This window comes from Struthio camelus, chromosome 7 (genome assembly GCF_040807025.1).
Source record: "Struthio camelus isolate bStrCam1 chromosome 7, bStrCam1.hap1, whole genome shotgun sequence".
In the NCBI taxonomy this organism is placed as follows: domain Eukaryota; kingdom Metazoa; phylum Chordata; class Aves; order Struthioniformes; family Struthionidae; genus Struthio; species Struthio camelus.
Window position 1 is genome coordinate 10,980,577 of NC_090948.1, and position 24,515 is coordinate 11,005,091.

The 24,515-nt window shown below is 43.5% G+C and overlaps 1 protein-coding gene across 23 annotated transcripts in view; it reads right to left on the reverse strand.

Annotated features, from left to right (window-relative positions):
- The window catches only part of TCF7L2 (transcription factor 7 like 2), a 184,054-nt gene that overhangs the window by 98,724 nt on the left and 60,815 nt on the right, over positions 1-24,515 (reverse strand). For 20 of the 23 annotated variants that reach the window (XM_068951711.1, XM_068951710.1, XM_068951690.1 and 17 more), the window contains exon 4: positions 20,139-20,240. The exons of the other annotated variants lie outside the window; for them this stretch is intronic. In XM_068951711.1, the coding sequence (XP_068807812.1) occupies positions 20,139-20,240 (102 nt within the window). The remainder of the gene's footprint in view (positions 1-20,138; positions 20,241-24,515) is intronic. 23 annotated transcript variants of the gene reach the window in all.

Below are 24,515 nucleotides of genomic sequence, written 5' to 3' on the forward strand. Positions count from 1 at the left end.
TCCAGTCTGCAAACCATGCTAGCATAACGTGTTTGGCTTCATTTGGCCAGTTCAGCAAGCGGGTAGTGAAAACACCAAGCTCTGCACCCACCCGTACCGACACACCTGCAATTAAAGGCCAAGGTGGAGTGGGGACTGAAGGCTACAACACTTCCCACTGTTACACTGATTCCTCTCCTGTTACTGTTGTGGCCCCATTTCTGGGGTCGGAAGCCCTCAAATAAACACTCTTATTTTCCAGTCTTGATTTTAAACACAGGGCTGTTTTCTAACCCTTACGGGGGGTCTCTAACCTGACAGTCTAGCATTTCTGAGGAGCACAAAATTCACCTTCCTTAACAAACAGGAGGCTGCAGATTCTTTCCCTCCTACACACCATTGTTTCAAAGAGAAGGATTCAGCCATTTCCTATACTGCACAAATAAGAAAGCCTCTGAAACCACTTAAACCCTCCTGTTATAGCAGCTGTTCCCAACCATTAACAGCTTCCAGATTAAAAGTCTCATAAGGCAAAAGAAGCAAGAAGGGAGGGAGGGAGGGAGGGAAAAAAAATCCCAGTTCACACGGTGCAGCTGAAAAATAGCAAACGGCTTTGAAACTCGAAGGGCAACTCAGCCTTACCGCAGCGGCGCTAGTGAGCGCACACATAATGAATTGGGGATTCCCCGTGTCATGACGGGATCAGAATGCGAATTGTAGAGTTCCAGAGAGGATCAATAACTGTCAGAAGAAGAAGAAAGTGAGCACTAAATTCGCTCGCCTTTCATCTTCAACAAATGGAACAGAAAATCTGATGGATGACAGAACCTTTCGTTTCTATAGTGTTCTTGTTGAACTAAAGACTAGTGACATTGGGATGCTTTTCGACATGCACTTCTGTAGATCCAGAAGCAATTATAAAAATAAAAATAAAAGAAGTGCTTTACAAAAAAAGCCCTCAAACCAACAGTAATAATTCAGAAGGGGAGGATAAATACAAAATATTAATGAAAGCCTGTGCCAGTGGTCAGCCCCTAGCATGCGAGAGTGCAGAGTTTTGGAAGCATGGAGTACATTAAACACAACACACCCCTTGCCTCCCCCATAATTAAGTTAGAGATGTGAGAGCAAAAGCAATAGAGGCTGTCTGCTTAGTTTCTCTGCTTGGCAGGGCAGCGCACACACATGCACACAATTTCTCCTATCCTCTGTTTATGGAGGGGGGAGGGAGCCCAAATGAGCAGATAAACAAAAAATCCCAAAGCAAACAAAAAAAATCCAAGATTTCAAAGAAGAAACATGCTACTGCTCAAAAAAAAAAAAAAAAAAGCCAAAATCTCTTCTCAGTCTTTTTATTCTACTTATAGGCAGTCTCTCAGCCCACCAGGAAATTTATTTAAAAAAATAATAATAATTACAGAAGGGAGACAGGACCTTTTGTACAATCCATCTGGCTTCTGTACCTTGACTTTCATATCAGATATTTATTTTGGCATGTGAGTGGTGGGGGAAGGGGAAACATCTCTGGACACCTTATCCGATGACATACTGCATCATGATGTAACAGTTCAGAGCACGGAGGTACATCTCTGATTGCTGCCCGAGAACGCTGAACACGCAATATGATAACCTCCAGCGCTGCCTTTGCCTTGGTACAGTACCTCATAAACAAGGAACAGAACAAGGAAAAAAAAATTAATAATAACAATATAAAAAAGCAAGCAACCAACTGCAGTCCTAGAAAGAAAGAACGTGTGACCGCTCTTCAACCTTCTGATCTGGATTCAGCAAAAGAGGTGGCATTACTCAAAGCCACCACTCACACGGACTTGGGACCACGGCGCTTTCTGCAGGAGTGGGTGGGAGCGCAGAGGTCTCAGACTCTGGGAGCAGCATGTGATTCTGCTAACCAGAACTGGGAAAAGGTATTTGCAGCCCATGTGCAGAGTATGTGCTGCCAATCCTGCTCCAAAGAGGCATCCTTCTCCCATTGAAAATGCAAACTTAAAAGCCTGCAAAACAAATGCAGTGACTCAATTGGGCGTAAGGGCTTGGCATAAAGTCCGGAAATGGGCCCAAACGTACAAATTCAGTATTATGGCGCGTGTGTGAGAAGGTCACTCCTGCTTTCTCACAGGAATAAAGATATCAAGTGACGAGCCCAAAGACACAAGACTACTTGGTGGCAGAGCTGGTAGTAGTAGTAGTAATAATAATAATACCTGGCTCTGATAATTTAATCTGAACAGACCACACCACACGAAACCGAGATTAGCACAGGCTCTCTCCAGCATGGCTTAACGCCCACCGCAGGCTCACAGTCTGAGCAGCTCCCTGGCCACGGGCCGCCCACCGCACTGCACCCACGCCCCGTGCGGCCCGTACGCACGGCCCCGCGCAGCCCCACGGTCCCTGAGGCAGCCGTGCCGCCAGAGCCTCGGCCCTGCAACCCGACACCAGCCAGCCAGCGCTCCGGGGCTTTGCTTTTCAAGAGCCCAAGAGAGTCAGGAACCCAAAAGACACCATGCCACCAGGCTCCCCTGCAAAGCGGAAGAATTCCCCGACGTGTTTTTACAGCCCAGTCTCATTCAGCAGCCTTTCAGAAGAGCAAGGCCTTGAGTAGCTAGTTCAACTGCTGGGCATTTAGGAAGACAACTTCCTTCAAATATTCCCCTCACAATGCAATCTTGAGAGAGTATCAGCAGTGACCCACCCGAAATTCTGCATCACCTAACAGGGGGAGGGAGTTGCCTGGCATCCCACTCAGATAATCGGACAATCCTGATATCCCAATCAAATTCCGTTTCGAGAAATGAGGCCTTGTCTCCCTATAAGATAGATAAATCAATCTGGAATACACAAATACAATTTTAAAGCAGAATATCCATTCTAGATCAAGTATAAATGCACAACTTCAGATTAACAGTGTCTTCTCAGTTTAGCTTAATCTACTTTGAAAGTGCATTACACTAAACTAGGAAGAGGCACTCTTATTCTGTGACAAAAGCATCCTCATGCTGGAGTTACTGTGAAGTAGCTGCTCAAGAGCAAATTCATATGTAGACAAGCCATCACTTCCTGCAGACTGGAGGCCCTCACTGTACCTTTCCTCCCTAAAAGCTGTAAAATGTTGCTGATACAGAAGGGCTGCTTTACTTCCCCTCAGATTAATACTTCTCACTGCTGGGTTACACTGCTATTCACAGTCTCTGAAGCACAAGGAGATGCCACTGTTACATGAACAGCATTTTGCAGTCCAGATTTTTCACCACTGAAGGCTGCTACTTGCCTCCCAGAAGGTTTTGTAAAATATCCTGCATGCATGTGCAAAATAAACAGAAATAATCAGCGTTGCCTTCAAGATGTGCTGTAGATAGTGTGTTTGGAAGGCTCTGCATGAAGTTTCCAACGCTCAACAAGGAGCACCTTACAGGGGCAATACACTCTAGCTGATTGCACAGTGACAGCAAGCGCCAGGAAAAATCAAAGTCTAATCTGAGAGCTGACACTGACTCATTGTGTGGGCTTGGGCAAACCACTTAACCTCTCTGCATCTCAGCTTTTCTGCCTATAAATGAGGGTAATAATACTCAGCTCCTTCTTCCCCCAGGGACTGATATGCAGCCTTGGTTTTGTACAGCACTTTGGAAACATGAAGTGCTACGTAAGTGATAAGTACCATTATCTAGAACTTCCACTGTCACCTTCACATACGTGTGCAGCAGATGCTGGAGAGAAGTGGCCCACAGGGACAATTCTAGTCAAGCTCTTCTCTCCTTTCTCCTCTGTGAAATGCTACCACCTCCCCATACCTCTGCAGGCTGGGTTAGCATTCAGAGGAGAAGCACAGCAACAAGTACACTACCCAGCACATATGATCACTCCAGAAGGTGGACAAGTATTGTCCAACTCTTACAGAGAGCTGGCAAATTTGGTTTAGTCCCCTTCTTGTTTTGCTAGCTTCTAGAGCACCACAAACTGGATGCAGGTCTTGCAAGGCTAAGGGACACCAGAGCACAGAGCAGCTGAACTCCCTGGACTTCTCTTGGCATGTCCTAGAGCAAAGGCAGGAGGCAAAGAGGTGTGGATGCCCTTCTGCTTACTTTTTGGAAAAAGCACTTGCTGTGGCACCTAACAACATAAGCAAATGTTAAAGATGCTCTTCAACTTGGTCACCTGAAATGGAATGTGCATGAAGGATTACAGACACTACATATATTTACTAACAGCATTTTCTCTTGTTTCCCCACCTACTAGGTCATCTAAATTAGAAAATTAGCTATTTGCTCATCAGGGTGTCTAGGAAAAAGTGCCCCTGAAAGCTAGCAATGGCTACTCTATGGCTATATAGATGGACAGCATTGCTGTACAGAGGACATCTCAGGAACGTGTTCTGCAATGGGACTAAAAATAGTTGTGTTTCATCTGGAACAGCAGTAAAGCCTCTTTAGAAGACTGGGAGGAACAGCAAAGTAGAGAATCTGTTGTAGGCTATTATTATCAGTAATGAATTTATTCTCAAATTGAAGTGACTGTTATTCGTGACTAGAAATAGGTGGAAAATTTGAAACAGCCGTAAGAAAATATTATTCAAAATATTAATGCTGATTTCTTTCCTTCTATGCACAAAACAATGACAACCTGAGCTATATTAGCTTTACACTGTACTTTGTCCCAAACAGTAGAAATTTATTAACTGGTAAATCTCAGCACTTTCTGTGACTATACCAGCAAATGAATTTAGTAATAAGGACAACTGCCAAGACAGTGAATTGTATGCAAGTACTGGAGAATCTTCATGGAAAATCAACTTTTATTAATTAGAAAGAATTGCTTGCTGCTTCAACACAGGGAATGGAAATATATCATCTGTTGTCCATGTCTGCGCAAAAGAGCTCCAATACTAAATGACTCTGAAGAACTACTGGATGATCTCCAAGGCAAAACACTGAAACTACTCCATGAGCAACAAACAACATTTCAAGAAAAATCACGATCTCTTCAGCGATCATTAACTAACAGGAAGAGCAATTCATTTCACCGCATGAATGATTAATTGCAAATTATTAAATCCAGCTCTACTCAGGACACTTAACCAGGAAACCAACTGCTACAGTATGTCAACAACTTTTGTTTTCTAAATCTCTGAAAACAGTATCAATTCCAAACACACATGGAGCCAGATATGCAGTCCAGGACCTGGCCTGCACTTCAAGTACCTAGTATCTCCAGGCTTGGCCAGATCCTCTGAGCAGGGCAACAGCTCACCCTCCCCACTCTGATCTTTACAGACAGCCTTTTTCAAAGAGTCTGTGGAAACTGAGGTAAAAGATTTTCTTACCCTCTTCCCTCTCTCCCATCACACAGGAGAGCATCTGGAGAGCAACAAGTTACTTTTCTCCTTCCTTAACACACAAAAAGGCACCTGAACCTCTCTCAACTAGAAATTTTGGAAGAAAGCTCTCCTTGAGTACAAGTTTTGCCATGTTACAAGTTTACAGTTTTCACAGAGAAGGCAATTTCCTGCCAGACAGGAAGAAGGCAAAGCAGACTTCAGCTGCTCACAGAAGTCTCATAGCTTAAAAAGCAGGACGAACGGCTGCGTGGAGGGATAGGCTGGGGCAGGGGCTGGAGAAGACAAGGGGAACAAGACATTTAGAAGCAAGAGAAAACGAGGGGCTGAGAGCATGCATCCAAACTCAAAGCGGCCCGAGGATGTGGGGATACAAAACTGGCATATGTTATTATTCCATAAATTTAGTTAGAGCAACCTCAGCACATCCCACACCTTTAATACCAAGCTGCTGCACCCCAAGCAAGCTGGCTTCTAGCCTGCAAAACGTTTCAACTTCCCTCAACTGAAGCAAGACCCACGTTTATTAAAACAGGTTTATCTGCCTGCAAATAAACCTCAACAGCTTTTGCGCCCTGAAGAAGCAACTTCAGTTTGTCGTCTGCCCCTCCCTCCCCCCACCCACAGCCAAACATCTATTCAAAGTCTGATGAGTAAAGAATTACCAGTTACATCTTTCTGAACCTTGCCCACGTAGGGCTGGAATGCAACACGCTTCAGTGTTTGTTTTTATAATAAATAAAGCAGAAGTATGATGAGACAACTCAGCTCCTCTTCTCTCCTCTGACTTTGAAAATTGTCTTTAAAAAAAAAAAAAAAAAAAAAAAACCGTGAAGCAGTTATTAAAAGAAAGGGCATTCTTTATCTCATATTTCAGTTTGTTCCAAATAATCTAGTCAACATTAAAATATCCAAGTTTGCTTCTTAGCCACTTAATGAAGACATAATAAAAATTAAAATTTAACACCCCTGCACTTTCCCCAGTTTCTAAATACCTGTCTGCCTCATAATCTGATTTTTACTTATTAAAAAATACAACATTTTTCCAGGAAAAGAGCAAAAACTACACTAAATTTGAGAAGTGTAAAGCTTAACTTGAACAGCAGACAAGTATGTGGAGAACAGTGTGACCTTTCCTTATCACCCACTGACATGCTTAATCGTTTCCAAACAAAAATGCTATTTTCTGCCACTTCTTCATTCTCTAAGCACCTCTAAAGCTTGCTTGGATGGTAAACAGTTAATCTCCCAATATCCCCTGCTGCCTGCGAAAAATCAAGGAAACAATTGAGACATTGTCCAGTGAACAAGACTCCCAGGGACTGACATTTTTGTTTATGTCCCAGTTCTCAGCCTGTCAATTTTCACTATGAACGTTAAAAGCCTGACTTGCACCAATACAGTCTGCCCTGAGCTGAAAAGGCTCCACTTCATTTATTTTATTAAAGCTATGGTGTGTTTATGTGTCAAAGCTCTCCCCACCCAAGGACCTGTTGGTCCCATCCCCCTGCCTTCTCTTCTGCCCTGCACAGTTGCATCCTAACTCTGAAGAGGTTTTGCACGTCCTTTTCCAAAAAGATTGCCAAGAAAGCAGCTACATATATGTTTAAAAAACAAAGTTGTGTTTTGATGGAGTAAGATGGACCAGTGCTTCCATTTCTTCATTTTAGACCTTTTAAAATAGCCTCTGATTACTAAGCAGGGTAGGGAAGAAAGGAAGGGAGTTGGATACCAACCCGGAGTGGCAGGAACTTCAAAAAGAAAAAGGAGAAAAAAAAAAAAAGGAAAGAAAGAAAGAACGAACCCATCCACCACCGATACCCAGCAGCAAAACTGAAAATACATGTAATGGAGTAAAACAAACATCTCCGAGCAAAGCAACATTTTCTCCATTGCTCCCTGGCTGCATTTCCTGTCTGCGTTTTCATAATGACTGGAGCGTCAGGCCCAAAATATATTTCTCTCCTTCACCCCTGCCGTTTTCTGCAGCCCCCCCCCCCCATTCCCAGCATTTTTTTTTTTCTCGTTACGCTCTCAATACTTTATCTCCATGAAAAGCACACACAGCGGTCACCAGCGTTTCCTGTTTGCCGAGTGTGCTTTAACTATATCACACCCTACGCTGCTGCGCTGGAATGCACAGCATATGGCATTGTGAAAGGGTTTACTGTCGAATAATGGCAGCAATGCAGCCCTGCTGGTTTATATCAAACCCTGTCACTCTCTTCACGGAGGTCTCTCTCTTGCTCTCTAAGAGGCGAGGTAAAACACACACACACACACATATATACCCCCCCTTCAAGTCTCACTTAAGACCTCAGCAGAAGTTTGCCTGGATCAAGACCTGCAAAACCAAGACAAGGAACACAGCAATTCATAAAGTTGTGTGCTGCACTTAACGCATGATTTGTTTTGAGTCATACCAGTTCCAATAACATCTGCAGGATCCTTTTATACTTCCCCTGTTATACAAAGAGACTATTACAAAGTTTAGTTCCTCGCTGCAGCTCGGCTCCTACAGGCACAGACAGACCCAACGCCTGGAATCTGATTTATCGAGTGGATCGCTATGTATTTGAGCCTCTGCTAGTGTGAGAGATTGCACACGGGACAGCAGGACTAAAAGTCTGAAAGCAGTTACCTAAACTACCTCCAGGAGTGGTTTACTCTTCCCCCACTTTCAAAAATCAGTATTTATATATCTATTTATGAATATAACCACTCAAAAGCCAAACATACACCACTCCCTCTCACTTTGGGTTAAAGTTTCAGAATTGCGTTTTCATTAAATTGCTCACAGATTTGTTTCTGTTTTGCTTTGATTTTTTAAAACAAGTTTAAAAGAAAAGGACTAGCAAAGAAATAAATAAATAAGGTGCTGCTTCCAACTGCAGTCAGGTTTAGCTAAAACACTCACAAAGGTTATACTTCAAAGTGCTTTTTGTGGAGATCTTGAAATGCCTTCCCATGCCCGGATGCATTTGGCTAGCAGACGCTGAAATAAATAGGAATACTTTTAGAGTCCATTGAAATGCATCCATCCACCCTCTTTTCATAAAAGGAAGCCTTACTTAACAGGCATTTATTATTGCTGAACTAGGGTTGAAAGTTCATTGTCCTTACAGACCAAAATTATCAAGATTTCTGAGTTTGCAGCCTACGTTTTGGTCCTAATGAGCTATTGTACCACATGCACTGCTATTAACTCTTTGATGTCAGGACACTACTTTCCTCTTCTAAATGTCTCATGGATGTCTCCGGGACTGTGCAAAGCTCACCTGTGCTGAGGACAGGTGAGTAACCTTTTTTTTTTTTTTTTTTCCCTCTTTAGTTCCCTATATCAAAATATGCAAAGACAACTACAGTATTAAATATGCATTTCAAAAGCAGAATGGCCTGTCAGTTAGGACTGTGAACTTGGAGTCAGAGGACCTCTACACCACTCCCACCTTTGTCACTGATCTGATCTGCAAGTCACTCTGTCTGGGAAAGGGAAGTGAGCATATCATAAAGCAGTAGCTTTTGCTGGCTATCATAAAGCAGTAGCTGAACTGCTGCTGGCATCTTGCACCACACAGCCATCAGGATCTGTTTGCCCTCCCGCCTGTTTAGAAGGCGAGCTCTTTGGGGCAGGGACAGCATAACCTGCTTTTCTGAAAGTCAGCTTGCCTATTAAAACTCCTTAATAACAGGTGGCAATAAAGTGATAAAAAAAAAAAAAAGATCTTTCATTTGTGCTTATTGCTTTGACCCCCTCATTTCACAATCACAACAGCAATATGCAGTGTTCTCAGGGAGACGTCACTGAACGGACTCGGAAGAGACACTGTGCAAGGTGCTTGAAGAAAATACGGTCCCAGCTCCCCAACCCCAAACTAAGGCACCTACTCCTGACTGGTGGTGAACACAAATAAGAAGGCACTTTGCAAAAAGAGGTGGAATACCAGCTTGGCAGCCCAGGTGTGCACCAGGATGCCCAGGTCAAGGCAGCCAGAAACCAAACAGGGCGCCAGCTCTTTGGCCATTTTCCTCTCCCATCAACAGTCAGGCTGCTCCCTGACATTTTCTTACCATTTACTCATCCCACAGATTCCTCAGAGTAGTGATCTGAGGTGTCCAAATGATCGCCTACACAGTAATGTAGCTTAACAGTCAATCTACTGTGTGAGCTGACGTTCCTTGGACATGCTCCGGGCATGATGAACCAAACAAGTTACTGCAGGGTGAGCTTCACCATGGATTTATTATAGCACCTCGGCCACAGTAACTGCCCAGGAACACGATCTGCGCCAAAATAGAAGCAAGCTAACTTCACCTTCAGTTCAAACAAGATCTGCTGCCTCACACTTACCCCTCAGGCAGCAATCGTGGAGCTACTGGCATGCCTTGAATTCACACCAGAGCTTATCCCAAAGTAACCTGTCCTAGTCATCAAAGCCCTTAATGAGGAGCAGGTTACTTCATGTCCAGCAAAAGGCTTCCCTCCAAAGTGCTCAGCATGCCTGTAAAGCAACTAGATGGGGAGTCAGTGTGCAGCAGCTACAGCTTTAGCAATTCAAAACCTTGCTTGCTTCATATTAATTAACCACGTAGACAAGCCCAACATGCAGCAACTTAAGTTCTGCCGCCAGGGAGAAGTATCTCTCAAAACTCTGCGCTGCAATCGGTTTGGGTTTTCTAATGATACTGTTTTCATGCAGCTATTTGGCAGGAAAAGCATTCATGGCTGTATAAAACAAACTGAGAAAGTCTTGAGACTTTCAAGTCCCTTCACTCTGCTATATATAGGGCAGCATCCGAGGCAGCATAAGGCACAACACCAACATCCTGGAGCTCCGCTGGTGTACAACTGGGCAAGATTTTGTTGTTTTGTCTTTCCTCCGTCAGACACTATTCTTTCCATCAGGGCAGAAGACTATGGAGATTTTGTGCATTTCCCAGTGGGCAGATAAGCAACAAGAAGTCAAGATCCTCCTTCACACCCTCTACAGCCTTAGCCCTGGGAAGAAATTCATCAAACACAGGAACAAATTCCAAGGGAACAGAACTCCAGATATGCCATTCTTTCTCTCCTTCCTCTTCCTTTCTCGATACTTGTTATATAGGGGGACAGGCAGAATCCATAACCGTTTCTCTGGAAGTGGGTTTTAATTCATATAAATAGTCAATCTGAAAATAACTCTCCCAAGCTAGATTCCAGCATCCTAATTCAGAAAGCATTTCTATACAGGAAAATACTTTTAGCACACACTTAAATGTTGTACTGAACAGAGATGGTCATCAGCTCACATTTAATGATTTCTTGAATCAAGGCCTACAAAGTAAAAAGGAAGGCGGGAAGGGGAAGCTAGTTTCCACAGTAATAGTAATTGAGAAGCCTTTGAGTCTTGCCAACAGGAAAAATGCGTATTACAGAACTGCTCAGCTCTCCTAGGAAACTTAGTACAGATCAACATCTCTCTGCAGGCAAGCACTGTAAGGCCTAGTAACAGAATCAAGTCCTTTATTTGTACCAAAAGGAAGGTAGAGGAGTAGGGCCGCAAAAAAGCTAGGATTCAGTTATTTCTTAAATACCATCAGAGAGGCTAGTCAGAAAATTCCCCACCTCTTGTATGCACACACATTCAAATTCAAACCATGCATATGCCCAGAATCTCACACCAGACCATTGTTCCTTATATACATATACTTCCTATACAGGCAAGTCCTACTGCAAAGCTACTTTTTGTTGGGAGTAAAGGAAGGATTGAGTCAACTCCACAAAATTTCCTAGCTCCAAGAGATGAAAAACAAGGTACATCTGACACAAGCATACATGGATAAGCAGGTTCTTGTTAGCATGTAAATACCTTAGAGGAAGGTTACTCTTGGTGCTATGACATAGGTTAGGATCTTAGGTTTGGATTTGAAAAGCTACCTTCGTTTTTTTTGTTTTGTTTTGTTTCTCCTGTGGCACTGGAGTTTTTTTTTTTTTGTGTGCCTCTCAAATGCAGATCTGGAGCTCAGTTTCTCAAATGACCTTGGGAAAATTAATTAACGTCTTCCTAGCCGCACTGGTAAAATGAAGGAGTGAGCACTACTTCCCTGTTTCAGGAAAGTGCTGGATGATTTTGCTCACCAGTATCTGTCCGGTACAAGCAAAGCTTCAATGCAGAGCCCCCTGGAAGCAGACTCCTGGGTTCAAGCCAGTTGCTAATTCAAAAGCAAAGTCTGCTCGACAAAAAAAATTCTAGCTTAGTTTTGTGAAATTAGGCACAGAACATGGCTTGGGGAAGAGTTTACAGGAGAGAGATTGTTTTATGAGGGCATCACTGCTTGTTCTTTGCAACACCTCCAATTATCCGAAGGCAGGCTTTCCAGAAGGGGTCTGCCCCTTGCCAAATAGGTCTGCAGGGGACAGAGGAGAAAACACCCTTCTTTCTCTTTATGCGGTGACTTAAACAGCTTTGGTTGCTTTTGCAGGAGAGAGTACAGGTGTGAACAGTCTAGAAAATGAAGTGACTGACGAATAATCCAATCCCAAACTGCCTGAACTGGTGAGAACTGCAATACTCCTGGTCTGGAGCAACTTGGCAAGCAAGTGGTCCTGAGCACAGCAATGCCAGCTTCCTTCCTCTCCTTTTAATGAGAGGTACGTGCTGTTTTCTTTACTGCAGCACCTGGACAGAGTACACAGATCTTATTTAGACAGAAAATAGGAGGCCTCTATTCAAGTGGGCTGCGTGGGGAAGTTTTTGTGAAACAGCTCGAGCGCGAATTAAAAAACAAAAAAAACACGCAGAACAACTATTTCGAATTATCTCTCCGTGTGGACACTCTTACTCAGCACTAAGGGTTTCTTTGTGTGATTTAGCTTAATCCGCTTTGGAAGCGGATTAAACTAAACTGCACAAAGGACCTCTTAGTGCTGCATAAGAGTGGCCACACGGAGAGATAATTATCCCGAGTTATTCTAAAATAGCTACTTTGACTATGTATTTGGGCTTTTCTGCTCTGTGTCAACAAGCCCAAAGCTATATTGGAAATGGAAGACTTTAGATCCAGCTCTTTAGGCAAAAATAGTTCCTCAGCCTTATCATACCCGTTTAAGCTTCTGCTATGCACACAACTGCTGCTCATGCTCCAGTCAACACAGTCCCTGGCTCCAAACCCGGCTGCATTATTTAATACCTAGTTCTCTGAGCTTCAGACTGAATTCAGTCACAAACTTCAACTGCAGCCTGGGTGCGAGGGGAAAAAGACCTGCGGTGAGCTGCCTTGCCAAGTCTGCCACCCTCTGTACACATCATCTTTGATCTGACAGGCTCACCCATCTGGCTTTCCAGCATCACCCAGCACCGCCACAGCTCTGCACCCGGTGCCAAGGCAAAGCCACCGCGCACGGCTGCTGCTGCTGCCTTCTCGTCCACCCCCCGGGCTTCGGGGACAGAACGGCTGCAGCCTCCTAACCGATTCCTTCCGGCACAACAGCTTTTCTGTGGGAGAGCAGACGACTTGCCAATACTTAATTTTAGGCCCAGTCTACACAAGTCCCTACAAGTCAATTTAACATGCATGTTCCAGCGTAATGTAAACTGCATTGTGACTGAACCCATGTCAAAACACAGCTTGGGCTCCTCTGTGTTACAATTCTCTTCCAAATCCTCTCTCAAATGTAGGTTTCTGCCTTGAAATGTTGCTCTCTGCCGTTTTGCTGCGTCCCAAACTAGCTGGTCAGAATCTAGTGACTTATTCGTGCAGCACTCAGGACACAACGGGTATTTTATAAACAAACGATACAAGAGGGAAGCTTGCGGCATATGCAGTTCTAACCAAATTTATGACAGCGTAGTTGCATTTTACCTCAAGATCTCTGATGAGCAAGCTTTAATCTTGCTTCACCTTCACCCAGAAAGTTTCCATGCTGAAATATGTCAGAACATGCACCATGACAACACATCCAAATGCCGAATCTCAGGGCTCCAGGTCATCAGCAGGAGTGGCAGCGCAGCACCTCAAGGAAATCAAAACTGATGCCAGTTCACCTCAGTATCTTGGGCTATAAACTTGCTGCTTCAAGAGGAATTGCTGACTTATCTCTGCAGTAAGAGCAGGAACCCCGGCGACAAGCACGGCCGTTTCTGGGAGCGGGAAGCGTTACAACCATCACAAGGTAACGCACCCTCGACGCTCGTGAGTCAGAGCCCTCAGACATGCCAAGGACTATATTCTCTCAAAGTTCAGCAGGGTAATTCAGGAGAAATGGATGCTCAACAGATGGTGCCGAGCATATATTAATAGGCCTGCTCAGCTGCCTTCTCCAAAAGCTAAGCTTAGAGTTGCCAACTCTTAGGATTTTACAGCGGGTCTAGCAATACTTGCATTTTTCTTAAAGCTTGGTTGCCTTGAAGTCAAGTATTTAGGAAAGAACCTCTGCCTCCATTTAAAACACACAGCAAGCTTCTGTACTGCTGTAGAAAAAAGTTTGAAAATGTGAGCTGAGTATGCCCTCCAGGCTCAGGAACCAGAGAACAAATAAAGAGAACACAAAATGTATTATTTAAAAAACCAAAAACAACAACAAAAAACCCCCAAAAACTCCCCACCAACCCTCATGATCTTTTGAGGCCTGACTCATGATTCTAGAACAATTGGGGCTGGCAGTACTATACATTTCACAGCATTTACTCACAGCTGAAATATCTCAACAGCCAAATACTTCTGAGTTCTTGGAGCTACTCGCGGCTCTCTTGAATACAGCAAAGCATGACAGTTCATCCAGCTGATGACCCGGCCTCCTGGCTCCTTTAGGTTCTGAAGGTGCATTAGCACTGACTCATGTTCTCAGAAGCATTACAGTTCTACGCATTTCACAACATGGAGTACATGTGTCCAGAAACTCAGCGTTAAGGCAGAGGGGCTACCTCCAGCACCTAAACAAGCTCTGTAGAGGACGGACGTTGTGCCACAGAGCAAACACGACAGCACGAAGCAGCCCCAAAAAGTCTGAACTACTTTGCAAACATATCAAATTGCAAAGTGAATTACTTTTTAGGAGGCCACATGTTTTCTATGCTCTACGCAAACCAAGCACGAGGTTTTTCCAGTCATATTTAGCGGGTAGTGAATGTGTGTATTTTATAGGAATCCCTCCAAGATAATTGTATTGAGCTGCTGGTAGATGCATTCTATACTTAGCCCTAAATATTCAGGTTTGAACACAGATTTTAAAAATACAATCCTTCCCAAGTAAAAATCAAAAAAGGAATTAGTGGTGAAAGATTTAACCACAAAGTTCGCAGCAAATTTAATTTGTTCTGTGGCTAAATTCCATGCAACTCTGAAAATTCAGGACAAGATGTTTGCACACATTTGGGCATGTATCAATGAAACATTTTGTTTACTTTGTAACTGCCAGAGCAATTAGCCAAATAAAGTATAGAGCATTTAAAAAGCAGAGAGTCACTAAAGGAGCTTTCCAACTAAGTCTGCATGGGTATTCCTGCAATGCGAGTCTTGGGAATCCATATATTTGGTTCCGCACTGAGCTGTAACCTACCTGTTGGCAGGGACTAGATAACGCAAACACACACGCTCCTCTTTCTCCCCACACATGGACTGTTCTCCATACCAGGCACCCAAAGGAAACCTGCACAACTCCTTCCCTCCGCAATGCGGTCAGATTGCGGCACCTTGCAACACACGGCCCGTGCTCTCAGAGGATCCTCTGCCGAGCTCCAAGGCAGACGGGGTCCCACCGCACGCACGAGCCGCCTGAAATCCAGGAACAACTCAAGAGGTCACTGCAGAGGAAGAACAGCCTCTCTACAACAAATACTAAAGACAAACAAAGCAAGGGCTTTTAAAGCCCTCTTGGGGCACTGCAAGTAGAAGTTGCAAGATTTTGCTTACAAACAGCTCTGTATGTACAAGACTGGGTATGTGTGTGGATGCACTCCACTGCTGGTCTTGAGTGTTTGAGGGGACGCTGCAGGTGAATTTTAAAATCTAGCTAAGGTAAACCTCATAGCTGCTTGCAGATATTTTCCTGTTCTTTCAAAGTGCGTAAGTGCAAACCACGTTAACACTGAAAGAAATCAGGAATGGGGGAGGGTGAACTTGTGCAGCTTCAATTGTAAATGATCTGGGAAATGACTCCTCGTCCTTCCAATCTGCCTAATGTGGTCACAGATGCTTGCTGTCCATGCATGTTGAGGAGGCTGAGAACAGACAGTATATTTCAGATGGTTAGCCTTAAGTTTTGCTTGTCATATTATGTTTTGAAAACACATTTTCACCTCCTTAAGCAAGAAGGAAAAAAAAAAAAAGATACACTGCAGCACAGTGATTCTTTGTTCCTGGGAATTCAGTCTACTTTACGGTTGTGTTCATTACATATTAGAAAACCCAGGCCAAATAGTACTAGAAGTCCTCCCCCAAGGTAATATTTACATTTACTTCAAAAGGCCTCCATCCAGAAGAAAACATAGGAATTTTTTAAAACTTTAACTGTTGTGTAAGAAATATACTGTACTAAAGCACCAACATTTTGGGTTCAGAATGTTTTTGCCTGGTACAAAGGAAACTAAAAGCAAGTCTTTGTGTAGCTGAGAGAGCAGGAGGCAGTATCCAGGGAATGGTCTTTCACCCATACTCCTACCCAAAACAGGCGAGATTTTAGTCAGAATATTTACTTTGCAGAGAACAGGAAAGAACAGCACTGCATTCCTACAATATTAAGGAGAAAAACATACACAGATAAAAATGATTTTAAAGGATCTTTCTTTGTGTAGTAAGCAGATTTTGGAGTTCCTTGGACAAAACAGATCCATTGCACTCATTTCACTTGCTTGTCCCTACTACACCAGAAAATTGCCACGCGAGAATCCCACTCCTGGGGCACCTGAAGTTTTGCATTCCCACCCCGTTGGCCCATATGAATGGGGTAGACACATGATGAGGCACGTGTTGAACGTGAGATTCCTGGACAACTAGCACCTTGTCAGCTTAGGGCTGCATGCAAGCCACCCAGCTGGAGTCCGCTTTACACCCAAAACTTCTGCTAAAACTGTGTTTTACAGAGCCGAAATAAATTCAATGAAATACAAAGTCAGAAAAAAGGGGGTGGGGGGAAGACAATCATTAAAAAAACAAATCTTTAAAGTCCTAGCCTTCTAACAGTATTATTCACAGGCTGAATTCAAAATTTTGACCTAGCAAGCTTAATAGCATACTATTAAAACAATTTTTCTCCCAGTTTTCTTTCACCTTCTGACACAGACCAGCAGCATGACTGTGCCAAAGCAAGATGCAAGAGTCTTACAGGACGAGTGAAGCACCTAAATGCAAATAAATGCACTGGTCTTAAATGGCGCCTCATGCTGTACGTTCCTCAAGACATGCTGAACATAATTCCAGTTTAATATTCTGTTTCTCATTACGGGCCTTGGAGACTCTCTCAAGCACCATGAAAAGCAGCATTAACCCGGCCCTCAGCACTGGGGGCAGTCCAGCCAAATTATTCATGCTGGTCTTTTGCTTCGATTTTTGTAGTCTTAACTTAACGTCCTTAAACAAATCTGAAAGGAGCACAGCTGACAAATAGTACAGTCTTTACTTAAGACATTATAGACGGCCATGTTTGCCAGCCCTGAGTCATTAAACTAAAACCTCGCACTGAAGCCAAGGGGTGTTTCATCTAAGCTGGGCATAAAGAGCGCAGCCCTAACACGGAGCTCGTGTTAATCAGAGCCAAGCACTGAGAAGCAAAAAACCTTAAAAATGACATAAGAAAAGAAAGGAGGGGGAAAAAATACCCACACTCTATTTTCCTCTCTTTGTAACCCAGCTATAAAGATTAGCCTCAAATCCTGATTTCAGAGATACAGCAAAGATAAGAAATTATTTGTGGATGTTAGCTTTTGCTATAGCTCCTCGAGGCAGCGCAGTTGACTGCAAGGCAGAAAACTGGTACGGATACCCACGGCAAGTAGATGGGACAGTAATGTGGACGGAGAACCACTTTATAACCCTCCCATACCTTATGTATCATACTCATATACAAATATAAGCATGTCCATGAAATATCCCTTATTGTTCCATAGAAAGACTAATCCCATTTTCACATATACAGAAACGGGTGTAGAGCCTCACATACGAGAGGAGCACGGTCCCAGGTGCTCTGGGCACGCACAGCAGCAACCAGCGGTGACGCCAGAAAAACCTGACACATCCCCGGCCAACTGGCATCAGCAACCGCTTCATCTTCTCTCCACCGCTGCCACCTCCCCCGAATGCCACTGCCCACTCTAACTTTATTTACAAAAAATTTAAAAGGCCATTTTTATTCCACAGAATGGACGTGGCCTGGGGAGGATGCCAGGGAAAAGGGTGTAAAAAGCAGCCTTTATTCATTTATTTTAACATAACAAGGCAAAACAGTTTGCCATTAGAAAGACATTAAACCTTGCAGAAACAGCAGCCCCCCCCCAACATCGGGCTCCCTCGTCCCCCCCCACCTCCCTTCCCCTGGAACATTGTAAGCAGCACAAAAGATCACATTACAAATGCCAGCTGTGGCTCTTTTGGAAGGTGGCCTCCATCTCGGAGGTAGTATATGTTCCTCACAGCCTAAGTGGTTGCTATGGTAAATATGCTTTTTATTGAATAGCGGAGCGAAAGAGCTTTTAAAGAGACCCATAAGAACCCCATAAATGGTCAAAATACACAGCAGATCAACCTCAGCCTTCCTGGAAACAGGTTTCTCTTATATTTTCCAAAACGTCCGTGATTTTAAAACCAACAGTACCCTTTTTTGTTTATTTACGGGTGTGCTGTCAGCTCCTCTCGGTCCGGTCCCCAGGCCCCCCAGGCCGCTGGAGGAACCGGCCGGGCCGGAGGAAGCCGGGCAGGGGCAGCGCCGCAAGTGCCGGGCACCCCCCAGCCAGGGCCTGCACCGCCGAGCTGTGCGGGCTGCTTCGGCTTTCCATGAAAAAAGCCCACTTCCCAGGAGCGAGAAACTTCAGGGAAAGCGAACACCCAGGAATGGAAAGTGCACGTGATCCCCGGCTGAGTTACCCACCAAATTTAATCTGCCTTCCTAGGTTATAATCAGCTAGGAAAAAGTCCTCTGCTATCTTGTAAAAGCCTCCTACAAGCCTGCCGCTAAGTCGGGCTTCCTCTGTATTTTCTCTGCCACGCCAGCCTGGGCATGACACTCACCCTGCCCCTGCAGACTAGAGGAATGTTTCCATTCCCAGGGTCTGCTTTTGAGGATAAAGTTGAAGAGAACAAAAAAAAAAAAGAATGAAAATAAGTTATTTTGTTTTATTTCTTATTAGGAATAAGATGACGGTAAGTTTTGATGGTTGCGGACTTCTAAATAACCAGGCAAACATCTTCTCTCTAAGCTCTTCCTGCAGTGATAGCCCAAGCGGGCAGGAAGGAAAAGTAAAGTCATTCTGAAAAAATGAAGCAACCAGCACTAGATATTGACTAAGCAAATATCAGTCCTGTGCTCATTGTTCTCTGCCTTGCTGAGGTCTATTTTAGAAGCTATGAACTCTGCAAGATAGGAAAACTTTTTTTTTCCCCCCTAAAAAAAACCTAAGACACGGATAACACAGGGCTGATGCTTCTCAAGTTACAGAGACAACAATGGAATAACATTCTCCCCAAAAATATGTCATTTGATTTTCTTTTTAAAACAAATTTGTCAGAGTCTGATATGATCTATTAGCTACATAGCTTTAGATTGTATAACAAAAAAAAAAAGCGGTTTCTCTTTTTTGAGGGGGATTCACCTTCTAATTCATTAATTATAAAAAGTAATAAAATAAAATAAAACTTGATAATAAAATATAATCAAAAAAAATATTCTAACCAACCACGTTACTATCTTCTCCAGAGGTAAATATCTCAGCTGAATGAGTGCTAATAGGCTCTTTATCAATAAATTGCATTCAAACTAGCTATAGGTGAGGACGGACAAATGCATACTGCCACTGTTGCAAAATAGCATAATACTTCATAAATAGATAGTTTCCTTTCAAAACTTTATGGATGCAACTTTGGGGGAAGGGAGAGGAAAATAAAAAAAATAAAAATAAAATCCCAAGCCCCTCACATGCAAATACATACTGAACATTTCAAATTCAACATTGCTTTTATGATAGAAGCAAGAAAATTTAACTGACATAACCAGAAGTTAATAACAAAGCTATTATTATCAATGCTACCTGTTATAAAGATAGTTTTATATGCAAGCAAGCAGTAAACATTTGATAACACTTTTATTCTAAATGAGAAGCCATCACAAAGCAAAAGGCGATTTGCTCTTGTTGAGCTTTGTTCTGTTGAGCCTTCACTCAGGTAAAATGCTGACCAACTCTCCCAAAATTTCATTCACAATTTTCCAATAAGGAAAAGTTTTTTCAATAAAGGTACAGTGGATCAGGCTTTTTTTTTTTTTTTTTTAAATGTTTTCCAAAAGCGTCTCTTCATTCCCTTCAATTCCCTTCAAACCAACCTGACCAGACTTCACTGTCAGTAAATTTTGCAGTGTATAATTTTAGAGCATTTCCAACTCTCTGCCTTCCTAAGAAGCACAGAGCTATAAGCATCAAGAATGATAATTTCATAAACAGCCCAGCACTAAAAAACGTATTCCCTCTTTTTACCCTGGGCTTGTCAGGGGTTTGGTTTGTTTTGAAGGATTTATCTTTTGGTTTATGTAAAAGAAAATTGGTGACAACCAATGCCATTAATGTCAAATGCCTTTTTTTTTTTTGTTTTAAAGAAAGGAAGAACATCTTCTGTGTTTACTTACAACAATGTGTGCTGGAGATGGAGACCTAGCATCCTTGAGGGCTTGTCTACTCTGAAGGCTCCCTGCCTGAACATCAAGCAGTGGCCATTTCATCTGCAGATACTGGATGGAGGAAACAAAAATGGGGAAAGAAAAATGAGTTCAGAAAAGAAAGGCAAAAAATAACAAATCTTAGGTAACATGGGCAAAAAGATATAAATTAAAATGTACGCAAGGAACTGAAACAAAAATTAAGAAGACTCTGCATGTTTGTGTGAGACAGAACCTGTGCAGAACACTAACAATTTCATGCCATCACATTACAGTTCAGGAATAAGAAAATAAAGCAAATTGCAAAGACAGTATTACATTGATTTTATTAGCGTAGCAAATCTAGAAGAGGCAGAAAAACCCACACAGAAATAAAATATCAAAAACATGGAGAAGATGGGACAAGGGAAGGGAAGGTGGACTATCAGCCTCAGGAGAGGGAAAACACGCATCTTGGGTTAAGAATATGATCTCATTACCTAATGGCTCATCTGTCTGCCTTCCTTCAACAAATGCACCACGCCAGCTCCTCCAGCTTCGCAGAGCTGCACGAACCCTAAAGGCAGAGTCCTACCCTGAAAAGCAGCACTGGGCACACAGCACTGCTGGGTCTCGCAACTATTTTCTCTAATTTTCACCTGGGTTCTGGAAGTCCCATGGTTTATTTCCCTTTTTGCTCATGATTCCCAGGAGAGAAACCTTCTGCAGGCAACTCTTAAGGGACTTGTACAGTGTAACTTATTCAATTACAAGGCCAAACTTAATAAGCGCTCCAGTTGATGATGTTCAAAACAGAATAGAGTCTGGCGCATTCACTCTCAGCTGCGTTAGCCAGGCGCTTGGGGATAGGCAGGACTTATTTGTGTCGCCGATACCAGTAAGCCTGCAGCGTTGGGGGTGCTGACTTAGAAATAAGGAGAGGGGAAAAAAATGCTTAACTGCGCTACAATAAGCAGCAGAACGTTCCCTCGGACTTAACAGTCAATCAAATACAGACCAAAACTCCCGCCCTCAGACACGCAGGTCTCCCACCAAACCCTCTGCAGTGGCCCTTTATCACATCTGGATCGCACAGTGGAGCACGAGGCCGCCACCAAGTAAGTGAGCTCTGGAGCTGGTGCCCATCTTGCTGCATCAACACAGCACTCTATGCTGACCAAAACTAATCCTGCAGATGAATTAGTTACCCCAAACACACTTCTGGACGCTACATCTAATTTCAACGCAAACTTTTCTCTCTGCATGGTGCTGCACTATGCCAATTAGGCATACTGGTTAAAACACATACAGCCCTCCGCTGTGCTGGAAGAAATGCTTATTGCCACATACCGTCAGCCCCCTCCCAGAATTAAGAAAAGCAGCTGCATGCATAGATCAGACCACCGCAGAAGATCCTATATAGCACTGGACTCTGGTTGACCTAACAGAGTTACTCCTAGAGAATATCTAGAGAAATATATATATTTTTTAAAAGAATATTGAAAGAAAACCACACACAAACAACCAGCGTCACCACAAGCTAACAACGGAAGCTATGTCTAAATATCGATGCCTGGCTCCATGCTTTCAGCACATCACTATCATATGTACTCATGCATGCAAAACACTTGCTAGCATGAAAGGCCTGGTTGCTGCAAGACTGTTAAGCACTGAGGCAACCAAAGCACAAATCAGCAGGAGGTTGCATTACCATTTTCCATCGCTTGGAGGGCCTGAGAGTTTTGAGCTATTGGAATGCAAATAAACAAACCCGTACTCTGGATTTGTGCCCCGTATGAGTTCTTAAAGTTCCAAGAAGTCTTGTTTTTATTCATCTTCACGTTTGGGATTTGTGCAATGTGAACCAGAACGTTTCAGCACTTCTTAAAAAACAAAAACCAAAACCCAAATAAACTAGAACTAGTCTACTGCAAGTAACATTTCTAACTCCTATGACTTGATTGTAAGCCTCCAGATATTTGATTGCTTGTATCAAATCCCTGCTCTTCAATATAGGTGACCACAACATAAATTTAAAGGTTGAGATTATGTTAAAAGTAACTTTCTAACCCTTTGTGGTTTCAAAAAAGTGCTTAAAAATGCAACTCAAGTGCACAGAAAATGAGCCCAAAACCTAAGTTGACTGAAAGCTTCTTAACTTGAGGGGAAATCTGATACATTTAAGATTTGCGGATGGCCTTATTAAACAAGTCAAATGCTACATTTTTAGAAGTCCATCAGTTGTCTTACACACATGGTGATCATAACATCACCATTAAAGAGGCATATCCCTTTGGGGACTGCATTTTTCCCCTCTTCCAAGGAAGACGTCCTCACGGGACGCGTGCCTCCCAGTACGCAACTCTTGTTTCAAACTCCACAGCCATTTTGGAGAGTGAGAGGTTACTTCTACCACAGCTAAAGCACTGGCAAGACCTACTCAGTTTAACTAGCGGTGTTTCAAGAAGTGGACAGTAAGACGTTCTTGACCAACCAAAGTAACCAAACCACTCGTTAGGTGCAAGATGGTCACGAACAACTTTGGAATATTCCTACAAACATGCCAACCCATAAAGAAACTCAGGTCATCGGCTGTCCTAAAAGACAGGCCAAAAAATGCATGAGCTTTGAGAGAGGACTTCTCTGGCTTTTCCTAGAGAAGTCCAAGGACTTCAGAGATTTTCCCCAAGGGCACACTGAGACGCGCTGACACAGCAGCATAAGGAAGCTCACATCAGACCCTGTCTGTAATTATTCCAAGGATTAGAAGGTGGCTGCAGCCTTCAGGATGGTCAATTCTGCTCTTTTTACTAGCGCTAAATTCCCTTAAAAAAGAAATTGGGCAAGAAGGTATGGTTGTTTCTGTTCTACCTGAGTCTCACGAGACCCAGTAATTCAGTGTGAATGCTTCGACACCCGGCTTACCAGGCTAAGTGCAAGAACAAAAGTTGCAGAAGAATTTATGATTACTTTGCTTTTCTGCTTTTTAAGCCCCTAAAGTTTGAACTCTTTAGTAAAGTCCTTCTGCTACCCAGCCCTGTCAAGGAGGGTCCAAGAAATTTTACATCGCAAAGGCTAAACTGCAGCCAAAGCTGCCTCTCTCCTTGGACACAGCTGGAAATGAATTCAAGTGGAATCCAGCGAGAAAACGCCAAACCCAAAGGGCTCGTTTTTGCACACGAACGCACACACAAGCACAGCTTCCACTTCCACTAGTGTGTATTACACAAGTGTATCAAAGGGGCGGGAATAAACAGCCGCCATGGAAAGCAGGAGTGTGCTAGGGCCAATAAAGCAACTTCCATAAGCTCTACCAAGTGGCAAGCCTCCAAGTTCGCATTCCAGCCCCACCAAGGGCAAGATGTTCTGTCCATCAGATAAACAAAAAGGGTCAGAGCCTGCAGCCAGGGCCTGTGTCGGGCTAATGAACTGACAGTTTCCACTGCAGGACGCCTGCAGAAAAAGTGCAGTTTGCCGGCTTTAGAAAGCCAGCCCCATTGATAAAGTATGAAATATTAGCATTGTTTAAGGTGACAAGCCTGACGCAAGGACTCCTCATCCAAGAATTGTCATGCCTGTAATACAATATTGATGTGGTGGCTTATAATTCTTACTTTACATAAAAGCTTCATTGTGTGCCAAATTCAATCTCCACAGGCTACCTGAGCCACAGATTTTTACGAGTCTACATTTCAGCGCTGCGAGTCTACAATACACATAATTTTCAATTATGTTAGGGCAGAACAGGATCACTGCCTATATAACATTACTGGTTGGAGGAAATGAGACTCAGCCCTACTGCCGAGAGAGCTAACTGAATCCAGATGGCGGGGAGAGCGAGAAAGCGGTCCTACGGAGTTACGTAGCAGCAACCGCCCCTCAACAACTCTCTCTTCCACAATGGAGCGAGACGCCAAGTAATTGCCGTGGCCCCCACCACGGGCGCACAATGCACGAGGCTGGAAACCCTAGAAGGGAGGATTCTTTTGGCAGGGGAAGAGTTACATCACGGCTCTTACATGCAAAGTGCTGCGAGGGTGAAGAAAGAGGTGGTGGTGGGGCGGGAGGGGGCAGAGAGGAGTGATTGCTTTCACAGGTTTACTACTGCTGCAACACGCTGCAATATTTCTTATTAAAAAGGAGAAAATTAAGTCCTATTACAGCCGAGAGGTAAATCCTTTCCTTCCTCAAGCAACCAAATAGCAGGAAATCCTATTCTTTCGGCCCTAAATACAGATTTGAGCCAGACAGTTCCTTTGATTTGCAAGGAGTCCACAAAAATTCGAACCCGACTTTCCCAGCATTCTGACACTGGTTTTACATTCCTGCATGGGGGGAAGGGCAGGAGGGAGGGAAATTCCCACCATC